Source organism: Gallinula chloropus (assembly GCF_964237585.1).
Source record: "Gallinula chloropus genome assembly, chromosome: 1".
NCBI classification, from domain to species: Eukaryota; Metazoa; Chordata; class Aves; order Gruiformes; family Rallidae; genus Gallinula; species Gallinula chloropus.
In genome coordinates, this window is record NC_140085.1 from 78,360,221 (window position 1) to 78,372,591 (window position 12,371).

Below are 12,371 nucleotides of genomic sequence, written 5' to 3' on the forward strand. Positions count from 1 at the left end.
TTCTGACCTGGCTGGCCCTGTGTGGAGCCAGGAGTTGGACTGGATGATCCATATGGGTCCCTTCCAACTCAGGAGATTCTGTGGTTCTAAATTTTTTTTGTGTCTGTGTCATTAGAAATGTTTTTCTCTAGTACAGATACGGACTTGAGCTAGGCTACAGCTGGAAGTAGCTCTCCATTACCACAACATTTAAAATGAGTTTTAGTATATTCTGTCCTTGTGGTTGATCCTCACTTAACTTGATGTCATGCTATTGCTGGATTATTTACCTGGGGTGGTACACTCTCTGTATGCTATCTGCATTGCTATTAAATACTAGTAAGTTTGTTTCATGCTTAGAGGAAGCTCTGGCTAGAGATTCTTAGTTTAAAATTGAATCTCTCAGGCTTATCGTACTGCAAGTGTACTAGTTTTCTTTTTAGCCTGTAAATCTTCACACCGATCTCTGCAAAAAATATCCATTTATTAGATTTTAAGAAGGACTGAAGTCTTTCAGAATTATTACATCAACTGTTGGCTCAGAATGTACTTTAATGAAAAAGTGATTCTAAACATTAGTATACAAAACATATGATTTTTCCTGCATAAGGGCCTTTGGGCCCCTTCCTGGAAGAATTAAAAATATGCAGGAAGTGGTTAGATCTGCCCTCTTGGTCACATCATTTGCATCTTCATCTAAAGAAATATTTTTCTCATGGGAATAGGCTGATTATAAGCAATTCTCCACATATATTATTCCCGAGCCATGTCAGATCTATTCTTGTCTCCTAATCTGTTTTAGATAACTGTTCGGCGGAAATATGACTCCCAAAGCGCCTCTCAGTGAATCTTCTGCTCATGTCCTTCCACTGATTCAGCACAGATTTCTTAATTTTTCTATCTGTCCTGTGTTCATATAGCCCACATACCTTCCCTCTCTCCCTACCATTGCACTCTGTATCCCATACATGGAAGTAATCCCTCCAGAACACTTCTACTAGTTTTCCAAAACTATTCATGGGACTCTCAGATGTCTCCTGTGTCCCTCATTCCCTTTCCTCAGTCCCTCTAACCCTCCCCACACCCGCTAGCTCACCCTTCTCACTTAGCTTTAATATCCATAACTGACTCAGCAAAGGAAATAAGATTTTGTTCAAACCTACATATAATACTGCCTGCCAGGCCTCTGCATCATGTAAACGATGACAGTTAAGTTATTCCTTCACTTCCCTTAGTGATAAACCCAAAACAGTGCTCCCTTCTGTACCTTGCCAGAGTTTTTCTCTAGATTGGTTGGAACATATTAACTCAGAGCAGGCTGGCACTCAGCTAAAGCAGGGTGAAATAGTCCAACAGGCTCAAGATTTCTTGGGGCTGAGGATGAGAATTACATAATTGTGTAAACCTAATTTCAGGAGGAAGGCAAGTTAACAATGAGAGTAAAAAGTATAGAGTTTCCACAAAATCACTTTTGGGTATCACTGTGTACTCAGTGTCCATTCTCTGAAAATTGAGACTCGTAAGAACAGGATAGGTTTTGTGAACAAAGAGGTGTTATGGAGAAAAATACCTACAATAACTTTTTATAGTCTGGGAAAATTAGTATGCCTCCTGCATACAACTGCAGTGTAGCACTGGAAGGAACTGGTTTGGCATATCATATCTCCTTTTTATTTAGGGTATAAAATGGAAAGTAAAGATTTATTCAGAAAAAGAAAATTCAGGACAGTTATTTAAATCAACAGGTATCATTTGTATTATCATTTGTTGCCTAAGAAAAACAAACCAAAAGAAAACAAGGGGGGGAGGAGAAAAAAATACTTCAATATCCTTTTGAATATGTCCTTTGCATGCAATAGAAAACATTGTTCATGTATCAAAACAGTCTACAGTAATGACCAAAACATGTCATAAGTTATATGAGAAACCAAATACAGAATTTTGTTTTAGAAGAAGATATTTAGAGCATATGTTTTCTGGAGCACTCATAAAAATTTATGTGTTACTGTGAAGGTTCCTCTATTTATATGAAGGATTTTTTCTTATTGTAGGTTTTGTTTTGGTCCATGAGATCAAAATGCTGCTTGGCAATTTTGTTACATCTGTTTTGTGGCTAAATCTTGTGTGCAATAATAGGACAACAAATAATGCATAAAAAGATGAGTGATAAAAAGTTATCTTACTAGTTCTGCTTTTAACCTCTGAAGCTACCTAGGGAAAAGAAACCCATTTATTTAGATCTTGTTATGCCTCACTAATGCAACTTAAAATGGCTGTCATTCTGACTTCCCTTGGGTTCTGAGTGAGTGAAAACTTTAAGAGGAGGAATATTTTTGGAAGCTTCATGAAGAAAACAGAGGGCACAGGATCAGTAATTGACTTTGGAATTTTTGATTGCTCTGTATTTTCTGGGAAATTGTATTTCCCATTATTGCTGGAGAAATCTGAAACCTAGAGAGAAGAGGACTGATTGATTTTTTTTCCTAAGTAAACAGATTACTTTTGATTATGCAAAATTTAGGTATTCTTGCAATCTTTACATTTGGCATATGTGATAGAATGCCAAAATTAGTAAAGGAATTTATGAAAAAATGAAATTGAATGTAAGGAAAAACATGGGTTCTTCTATTATAAAATCATAGAATCATAGAATCACAGAATCATAGGGGTTGGACCTCAAGAGATCATTGGGTCCAACCCCCCTGCCAGAGCAGCTCCCTAGCTCATATTGCACAGATAGGCGTCCAGACAGGTCTTGAATATCTCCAGAGATGGCGACTCCACAACCCCCCTGGGTAGCCTGTCCCAGGGCTCTGTCACCCTCACTGTGAAAAAGTTCTCTGCATGTTAGTGTGGAATTTCCTGTGCTCCAGCTTGCAGCCATTGCCCCTTTTCCTGTCTCCACAGACCACTGGAAAGAGGCTGACCATTTCTCCCTGCATCCCATACTTAAGATATTTATCACCATTAATAAGGTCCCCCCTTAGTCTTCTTTTCTCAAGGCTGAACAGTCCCAGCTCACTCAGTCTTTAACTCATAGGGGAGATGCTCCAGGTGAAGATGGTGGCCTACTCCATTTTCTTAATGCTTTAGGTTTTTCAGCATGATACTTTTATACTCTCGGAAATTATTTTTACTGGACAAATTTTTATAACATAGAAAAAATATGAAGCAAGAATTTTTTCTAACATGGCTTTTCTCAACAGCTAGTGCAACATCTAAAAAACTGAGAGTATTTGTTGCAGCTTTGAATCGTTGTTGCTTGAATTTCTAGTGAATTGACATGCTTTAATGTTTTTGTCTTATGTCTGTAGAATACCTAAAGGCTCTTTGCAGTGTATACTAAGTGAGCACCCTTATTCTTCATTGTGGTCCTTAAAACCTTGCAGATGACTTAATTCTAAACATTGCCTTTGACATGGAAAAGACTGATACATCATTGCGTTTCATCTTTGTTCATTCTGCATCTTAAAAGCCTAATAGTCTCCATCACTTCAGCTCTCTTTCCAAAACAGGCTCCATTTTTCGTCCCAAACTAAAACACCTCTTCTGGTCTAATTCAGGGGAATGAATCTGACACATATATCTCACGACAAGTCATGCCCAGGCTGTTGTGTACACCAGTCTGGAGCTCAAACTTTGTTTGGGCTTGCTGTGGCCTTATCCCAAACTGACTCATGGAGAATGTGCTATAAGAAAGACAGGAAAGACTTTTCATGAGCTCCCAACCCAGAAATGCCCTGGAAGAATGAAACAAGAAGGCATGGAAAAGCATCGTTTGGTTGGCTATTACCTCTCATTTGAGGTTTCTAAGACAGGACTAGTTATCATAGGTCAGCTGCTAGCTGAAAGAGGTACAGGGTTTTGTGTGTCAATACTTATGTTATTACTTTCTTCCTAGTACAATTTTAACAGTAAAAAAAGAAATCATGTTTAGGAAGGGAAAACTAGACCTTGCACAACTGATATAAATCTTACTAAATACTGTTGGACAGTGTGTGGTAGAAAGATAACACTAAGATGCCAAACAATGAAGTGTGTTTATTACTAACAAAGTCATGTAGTTGGAAAAAAATCAAGAGCTGTAAAAGGCCACATGGCCATTGTGATTTATGGAGCCCTAGAAAAGTGTTGCATCACCTATTACTGTTTGCTTCCAGAAGTCCCTAGGTCAATGGAACAGCAATTTGAGTTGCACACTCCAGGGGTATAATTAATCTCATACTGTGGATACACTTTTGTTTACATTGTCCCTTAAATTTCATTGACTAGATCCTCTCTGGTGGGGGCTACAGCTAGATCATGTAGACATCTTTAAGTTAGGTGGGACAATATCACCCCAATATATGAATCCACCTAAATACACTCACCTTTCATTTGGAACAGTTTCAAGGGCCAGGAGGCATTTTAAATAAAGGTTTCATATTTCTCTTGCAGGGAGGTCTCTAACTGCCAGGTTTATGACAGAGCTTTTGGGTTACTCTGTATTCTGCTTCGTTTTTTTTGGTGTGCATAATAGATATAGGAACTTCACTTAAAAGCAAACACACACAGAAATTCCATTTGGTCAGCATTTTGTGGACTGTAAGAATGAAAATATTTTTCCCAGCGACCTCCACTAAATTCTGAATTTCAGATAACTAGTAGAATATTAAATAATTTATCTGAACTATAGTTAAATTAAAAGGACAGAAAAAACTGCAGCAACACAATTGTCTGTGAACTCCTTGTTGACCTTGTTCTAAACCCTGTGTAAGAGACTCAGACTAAAACAGGAAGGGGAGCTGATGATATACACTGCTCTGCAAGAAGGACAATGTAAACAAATTTCAAACATCGCTTTGGAAAAGTATCTGTCTCAGATGTGTAATAAGTGAAATGGCAACCAAAAGGTCCTCAAATTTACACTGAAATAGAACTTTCACACTTAAACAGTAATTCAATTTAGATTTTAGATTTGGTAGTTTATCAGAAATGCTTTAGGTGCTTTTCACTCGAGAATGTCACAAGAGAGGATCCCTAATTGAAACCCATTGCTGATCTACTTGGATGATTTCTAATCACCTGACATTTTTTCCAGAGCTGCTTGTAATTAAATAGGAACAATGTCAGCAGTTATGAATATTAGAATGATTGACTTCTTACCACTTCTAATGACAGTGTCTTTAGAGCAACAGTACTGAATTGGCCCCAAGACAGTAAGGACAGACTGACTGCATATGCTGGCATGGTGGGTCAGTTATGCATGTTACTCAGTTCTCTGAAGAGTAGTACTTCTTACCAGAACAGAATACCTCATGCTCTAAGTGATTCAAAAATTGTTTCTGTAGAATAAGAGCATACATTTCAAAATTCATCAGTGATACACAAAGACAGAAATTACAATTAAGCTTAATAAAATCTGAACTGTAAATAGCTGAAGCCCCATTTTGTTCTGGAAGGAGGGGGAAAAACACATACAGTTTGACAAAAGTTTTTGGTCAAAAAAAGAGATAAGGGACGGGTTGTATGCCAGAATTCACACTAAACTGTGAAGTTGGCTGTGTGCTATAAGGGAACCATTCATTCTATACTTTTTTTTTTCTGATAGGCCTAAGTCCTTTTCCATCAAGCTTGGGTGGGATCTCTCCTATTCACTGGCTTGGCAAGATGTCTAAAGCTGCATAAAGATTTAAAAAATCTCATAAAGCCCAAGGCATAGGAAATGCTGAGGACACTTAAAAGACTGACTTTGGACAGTAGGTCTACAAGCCTGAATTTGAGAGCACCCAGAAATGGCAGTGGGGATGAGTGATATGTCAAGACAGTACCAGAATATCAAGTAATGCTCAGGCTCAGAGCAGGCTCAGAAGGCTGCTGTAATTTGCCAGTCTTAACTATGCTGAAACTCTTTCTAGCTTCTCAGATAGACCCAGGTGAAAAAAGGTGTTTAAAACCTACCATTTGTGAATTAATTCCAAATTTTGGATATCTATGCTGTCATTGTGATTGGCCTGTTTTAAGAGTATAGACAATTGGAAAGGGGTGACAAGATGGCAACAAGACTGATGAAAGGGTTGGGAGTATGATGTACTGTATCTCTTTAGACTCAAGTGAATGAAGTAATTCATGGAGTTGGGAACATCGGCACTGCTTGTTTTGTGCATATGATATTTTTAGAGATTGCATAAAATTCAGACATTTTCATATTGATTTTAAATTGCATAAAAGGCAATTATGTAACTCAAGAAAAATATGTGACAAATTTTTAAATCTTCCCTTTTAAATGTGGAAAATATAGCTGATAATATAGCTAACAGAACCAGGAAGCAAAGCATAAAAATAAAAAAATGGCAATTTAAAAATCCCAATAGAAATATTAATTGAGAAGCAGCATCACAGATGAAGAATGTGCAGTTTTCCTCAACTGCCTTCAAGCTGTAGTCACTTAGAAATCTAAGAACCCCAGTACTCACTTTCATTTTCAAAAGCTTTTGATTTCAGTCTGAAAATCAGTTATGTCGTGAATGGTAGCACTTATGGAAGGTGCTGTATTTGAATTCTTAGGCTGAGGTTAGTTCTGCAGTTAGCTGTGAGACTGACTTCAGTTAACTGCTTGTGACACAGAGATTTAGGATGAAATAGACCCTTTGTATTGCTCTGTGCATTATGGATTGTTTAGCTTTTTGGAGATAGGCTTGCACTTGATACATCAAGTTATTACAATCGGTCCAACAGGGACAGCCATGAAAGCTTTGATACTTTACAAGAAGATGAATATTACATACTCTGATCTGAAGGAGATTCAGCCTCGTGGTTCCGGGAAGATTTGGTTCCATTTCAGATGCAGGAATCACACTGAGGAATTAATTTCCTCAGGTTGTCCTCCAAGCCCGTATTTTGCTCTGCTGTTTTGATTTTGATGCCAACATTAAAGGGCTTTTGGAGCTTAATGGAAGGACTGAGGAGAAAGTTTAACTTGCACAGTGCTAAACTTCAGGTGCCTATACTTTCCCATGAAAGCTATACATTAGGATTATGTATTGTCCAGATGGTTTCATAGTCAGCATATTTGGGTTTCTTTCCAAAGGCAATCAGCAGTTTAAAGCTCCGTTTGTACATGCATTAAATTTCTTCTGTTTCATAAAGCAACGCTATAAAGCATGTTATTGACAGTTCTGTTCTTGTGTGCCAGCAAAATTAAGATTAAATATTAGATAGAAATTCAGTCTTCCTTGGAGAAAAGTGTTGCTAAGACCATACCGCTAGGCAATGGAAAAAAAAAAAAAAAAACCTTTTAATTTATAAATATGCCATTTCTTAAGCAGTGTAAGAATTATAACTGCATCTGATAAAAAGAAAAGCTGTGCATCACCAGTATGCCATGAAGCATTGTCCTATGAGGCTCCAAGCAGCTGTGAACCTTGCTAACAGTTGCAGTATGCATCTCAGAGAATAGAATACATAATTTCACATTCCCTTACCTTAATCAGGTTACAACTTGAAACACCAAGAAATCAGTAGACAAATTAAAACTACTGTTCAGTGTGTTTTTAACTTATTCTAAGGTAAAATTAAATTAAGTAAAAATATAGTGTTGATGTTTGAAGACATCAAACCATAATAAGATTGCCCTTCACTTGTGTTGCAAAAGTAATTTTCCTAATATGATAAAATGTAAAGTATTCTCCTTTGCTTGTTTCTGTTGCTAAATCAGATTTTTCTGCTTAGTAGCCTATGAAGCTTGGCAAATTTAGCAACAGTCTCATTATGTGCAATCATGTAATTTGTTTCATCATGTGGAAGATACTATTTGAAGTTATGGCTGTTCTATTTGCCTAATTTCAGTTACAGTTTCTAAACCACTTATTTTGAAACTACTGCCTAGGAATTACCTATGAGCTGAGGGATCTTGGGTTATCTGTAGATCATGCCAGGGCCTAGGCTTCAAGGAGTCTCAGGGTTGCATTCATTGCACTGCTTCAAGTGTTAAGATACAACAAGGGTCATATAGCACCACATTTGGGTCTGTTTCTGGATGATGTGTTGAGCCATATAAAATCAAATTGTGATCCTCTACCAAAACTATGCCAAGAGAACATTTACCCTCTTGAAACCAGGCAATGGAGGGCAATGGGCAATATGAATATTTTGAAGTTCAATTTCTGTTGTCAAAGGTAAATAAGCTTAAAGTTAAGTTGCATATTGACATAGAATCTATGCCTGTATCTACAGTAACATTTAGTTCAAAGCAGGAGTGTGTTTTGTTTTGTTGTTGCTGGGTTTGGGTTTTTTGTTTATTTGTGGATTTTTTAAGGAAAAATTCTTAATTGTTCCTACTTACTGCATGTTGGTTCATGTTGCAAAGCAATCTTATCCAGCACAGACTGGATTCATTTCAGATGAAAAGGAGGATGAACTTTGGGAGCATCTGATATGTTCCTGCCATTAATCGGTGTTGAGGACATGAGACCAGGTTAACACTCTTCTGAAGTAACCCTACCAAAAGCAGGCATCGTGTAAACATACAGGTCTATAGTACCTGCTTCACTCTGCAGATCTGTTCCTGGTTGTGTCATTTACTACAGAATTTTTTGACAGGGTCATCAAAGCACTGAAGAAACAAATCATTTTTGCAATGAAACAGATGCAAATTTCTTGCATTATCCAGATAAGGATTTCTGAATTCTGCCAAATGTTCATTCAATACTTTTATATTATCTCATAGGAACATGTAATAAGGTCCTCTTCCTGAATTATTATGAGGAATGACTTGTACTTCTTAATGTCTTCATTTTTTTTCCTGCCAAGCCATCAAGTAAATGACTTTTTATCATTTTCTATTTAAGATATGTCATGTTATCATTGCACTGATTTGACTTGTGCGTTTTCTATTTTGAATGTGACAGGAAGCTCCAATGTAGTGGAATAGGGCAAAATTTCATTAAACAGGTCCATTTCAATGTTGACTTTATCTTGTGAATTACAATATCCTGTTTATGAGAAGTGTATTATTTTATTGCTGCTGCTGCAGCAGACCAAAACTGTTTTGAGCTGCCAAGGAAAAGCAAATCTGACAGATGTATACTAACAATAAACACCAGTACTGAAGGATTAAGCTTGAAGAGTTTGCTCACGTAAATTTAAGAACACTTTTAAAATTGCTTCTGCTTCCATAAACTTAGATGTATTTGCACTGAATGGTCTATCTCTAAAGCTTCTTGATCTTGTGTGTGACATGTTTTTGTGTTGAGTTCTCCACTAAAACTATGCTTATTTACAATTCCATGGTTTTACCTTCTGCATCAGAACTTTGTGAGCAGGTTCAGGGTGTAGAGCCTTGCTGCTGTAGAGAAATTAGTGTGTGAATTTAGTCCTTATGGATGAAAAGGATCTTTCATTTCTTGTTCTTTAAGGTGTAATTTAGAAAGAAAAGGGAAAACTCATGACACTCTGCAGTGTAAAAAACATCTAGAGGGTAATGCTTAAATTGTAGTGCGTTCTAAATAACAGAGTTTTGCTCACAAATTGTTCACTATTGAATACCAGTAAATTGTAGAGAATTAACAGGATCTTACATATGAGTTGAAAGACATAGATATTTTAATCTCTTTTTTCATTTTTACTATTATTGTGAGAGAGATTTGGTTGGGTTTGGGTTGGGATTTTTTTTGTAAAATATCAACGCTAATTCACTAAAATCAGTGTTTGCTTATTTTTATAGTGGCCTTAAACTTCCAGACACCAGGAGTACAAATGGAATTGCAAAATGGAAAATTCCTAGACAATGGTGGCTGTGGCTATATTCTGAAACCGAAATTCTTGAGAGACCACAATTCAACATTTACCCCTCACAACGTGGGAAGATACAGCAAACCAATATCTCTCTCAATAAGGGTAAGCTTAGTTAATTGCTAATTTTTTTTTTCATAAAATGTCAAAACAAACTTTATGTAGTTGAGACCTATTGGTTTTCTATTATTGCTTTCTCGTTTTATCCCTTTTCCTTGTTGTTGGGAAGTTTAATATTATTTATTTATAGCATGTTAAAACTATCTATAGTGTCTACTGCTGCTTGGATGGTTTTCCATCTGCAGTTCACTTATGTTTGCTTAAGATATGTAGGGGTTCAGAAGCTACGAGTTGGTAAAAATGTATGATTTTTCACAGTGTTGTGTACAGAAATATAAATATACCTTGCATTGTGCCACAAGTATAGCTGGCAAAGGGACTTTGAAAATGCAGAATGTGCACTTTTAGTGTTAATTTCTTGAAATATTAGTAATACCACATGTACTATTACAATGCTAATTGACAATTGGAAATGTTTAAAGTTATGATAGGAAGCTTTATGCTTCTTTGAGTTTCATTATCTTCCTATGCATGCATAAAGGACTATTTATCATCCTAAAATGCTATAAATAAATGTAAAAAGGAGGATGGATCAATAAGCCATTGAATTATTTCTACTCCAAATTCAGATCTGATTTACTTCTTAAAACACTAGAAATATGTCACTTAAAACTAATGGGTTAGAAAAACCCTTTTGAGGTCAAGTAGATGTTTTATAATTATTCACTAGTTAGAAAACTACCTTTTCCCAATGAAAAGGTGCTCTATTTCTGATTATACAGTACACTACTTGCATAAATACTATTTAATTAGCATAAAATTAGTGTATAATTGCTATTTTGTTTCTTTCAGAGAAATAAATAGTGGAGCTAAAACATTAGCTAATAACAATTATAAAATACTCACATAATGCATGCACCTAATCAAGAACATTTTAGTGTCCTAACAGTGAGCATACCAATTATGAATAGACATTACTGGATGATTTCAAGCACCCATGCATGTACACCAGTTATTTTAGCCCTTATTTGTATAAGTCTGGTGTTAATTAAGATGAGAAATAATCCCCAACTTCAGTGCAGAACACAGACAAAAACCTTTGAAGGAGAAGGGAATTTCTGATATGGCAAAGTTGGAAAGGAAAAGGCCAACTTCTAGGCTGAGGACATAGACTGAGACTACAGGCTGGGTAGCGCAGGACACAAGGCAGCAATGGGATCCCACCGGTTGAGGGACCGCAATGCGCAGAGTGACACATTCATAGAGTCAGTAAATGGTGAAGACAAAAACTCATGAGGAGGAGTCAGAGGGAATATAGTTTCTGCTAAGGAAGAATAACTAACCAAGAATAGAGAAACTAGTTAACTGAGGGCAAAGATACAACACATCCGGGGGGGGAGAGGAGGGGGCGGGGAAAATCAGACTGACTGTGAGTGAGTGAGTGAAAGAACTTAAATGAAAACAAAAATCACATGGGGCAAAATTTTACTGAGTCTAATACCCTTCTTAACCTGATGTGGCACAATTCCCATCAAGAAGCTTATAGCCTTTGAAGCAGAAATAAAAATATTCAAGGTATTTTGTTTGGAAACCCCCCCTGTGTGTTTGCTTCTTCTTGGGTTTCAAAAATTGATTGAATTAATGGATTTGGGTCATAGTGGGCTGGAAACCGCTCACATTTTTCCTACTCTGTAGGAGACAGACTGGGTCTAACAATAGGGTAGGAATGGGAAGCAGGACATGGCCAGTGTGGCTGACATTCAGGGAATGTCACCACTCCTGGTTCTAGGTGGGCAGTCCATTAGTTCTTGAATCTCAAAGAGCTTTCTGATGAAGGTAGTAGCTATTTTCTAGGAAGAAAGGGGACAGCATCAGGGTTTGCTAAGCCACTGCTCTTCAGTGTTTCAGATGAGCTTTTCTTGGAGCTAGGTGTTACAGAATAATATCTAATCAAAAGGTAGAATTTGTGAGTTTCAATTTTTTTTTGGTGGTTGACAAGAGAATAAGAATCTGTATCATGAGTTTTGATGCTTAGTCCTGAGGTCTGGATCAGAAGGATTGTATCTTTCACCTTGGCTTGCAGGCTTGTACATCTCTCTTGATAGATTCCATACGTTGATTTCTAAAATGCAGATTACTGTACAGATGGTTATTCTCTTTTACGTGTCCTGAAATATAGCTAGAAAGCAGACAAAGTTGTGACTTTCATAAATCACTCCTTAGGCTGGAAGCCAGATTACAGGGCAGTCTGAGGCAAAATTTCCAGGTAGCTAACTGCATTAAGCAGAAAATATCAGGGAGACTTCTAAATGCAGACTTTTTATGTATTACTAAGAAAGACAGAGAATGTGGGTGTGCCGCTACTACATACCCTGTAAGACAATGCTGATGTCACTGTGGATGTTCTGGTTCACTAGACACAGCTTTAATAGGAATTTATTAGTTTCATCTCAGAAAATGCAAAAACCATGAGACTGATTCCTCCAGCATTGCTATTTTGCATGGTAAATATATATATATATATATATACACACACTATGACTAGCTATTCAATAAAAAAG

General features: G+C 36.9%; 1 protein-coding gene across 1 annotated transcript in view; it reads left to right on the forward strand.

The window, feature by feature from the left end:
* The window catches only part of PLCZ1 (phospholipase C zeta 1), a gene marked incomplete at both ends in the record, with an annotated part of 49,423 nt that overhangs the window by 32,143 nt on the left and 4,909 nt on the right, over positions 1-12,371 (forward strand). The window contains one exon of the mRNA XM_084269904.1: positions 9,683-9,855. Within this exon, the coding sequence (XP_084126030.1) occupies positions 9,683-9,855 (173 nt within the window). The remainder of the gene's footprint in view (positions 1-9,682; positions 9,856-12,371) is intronic.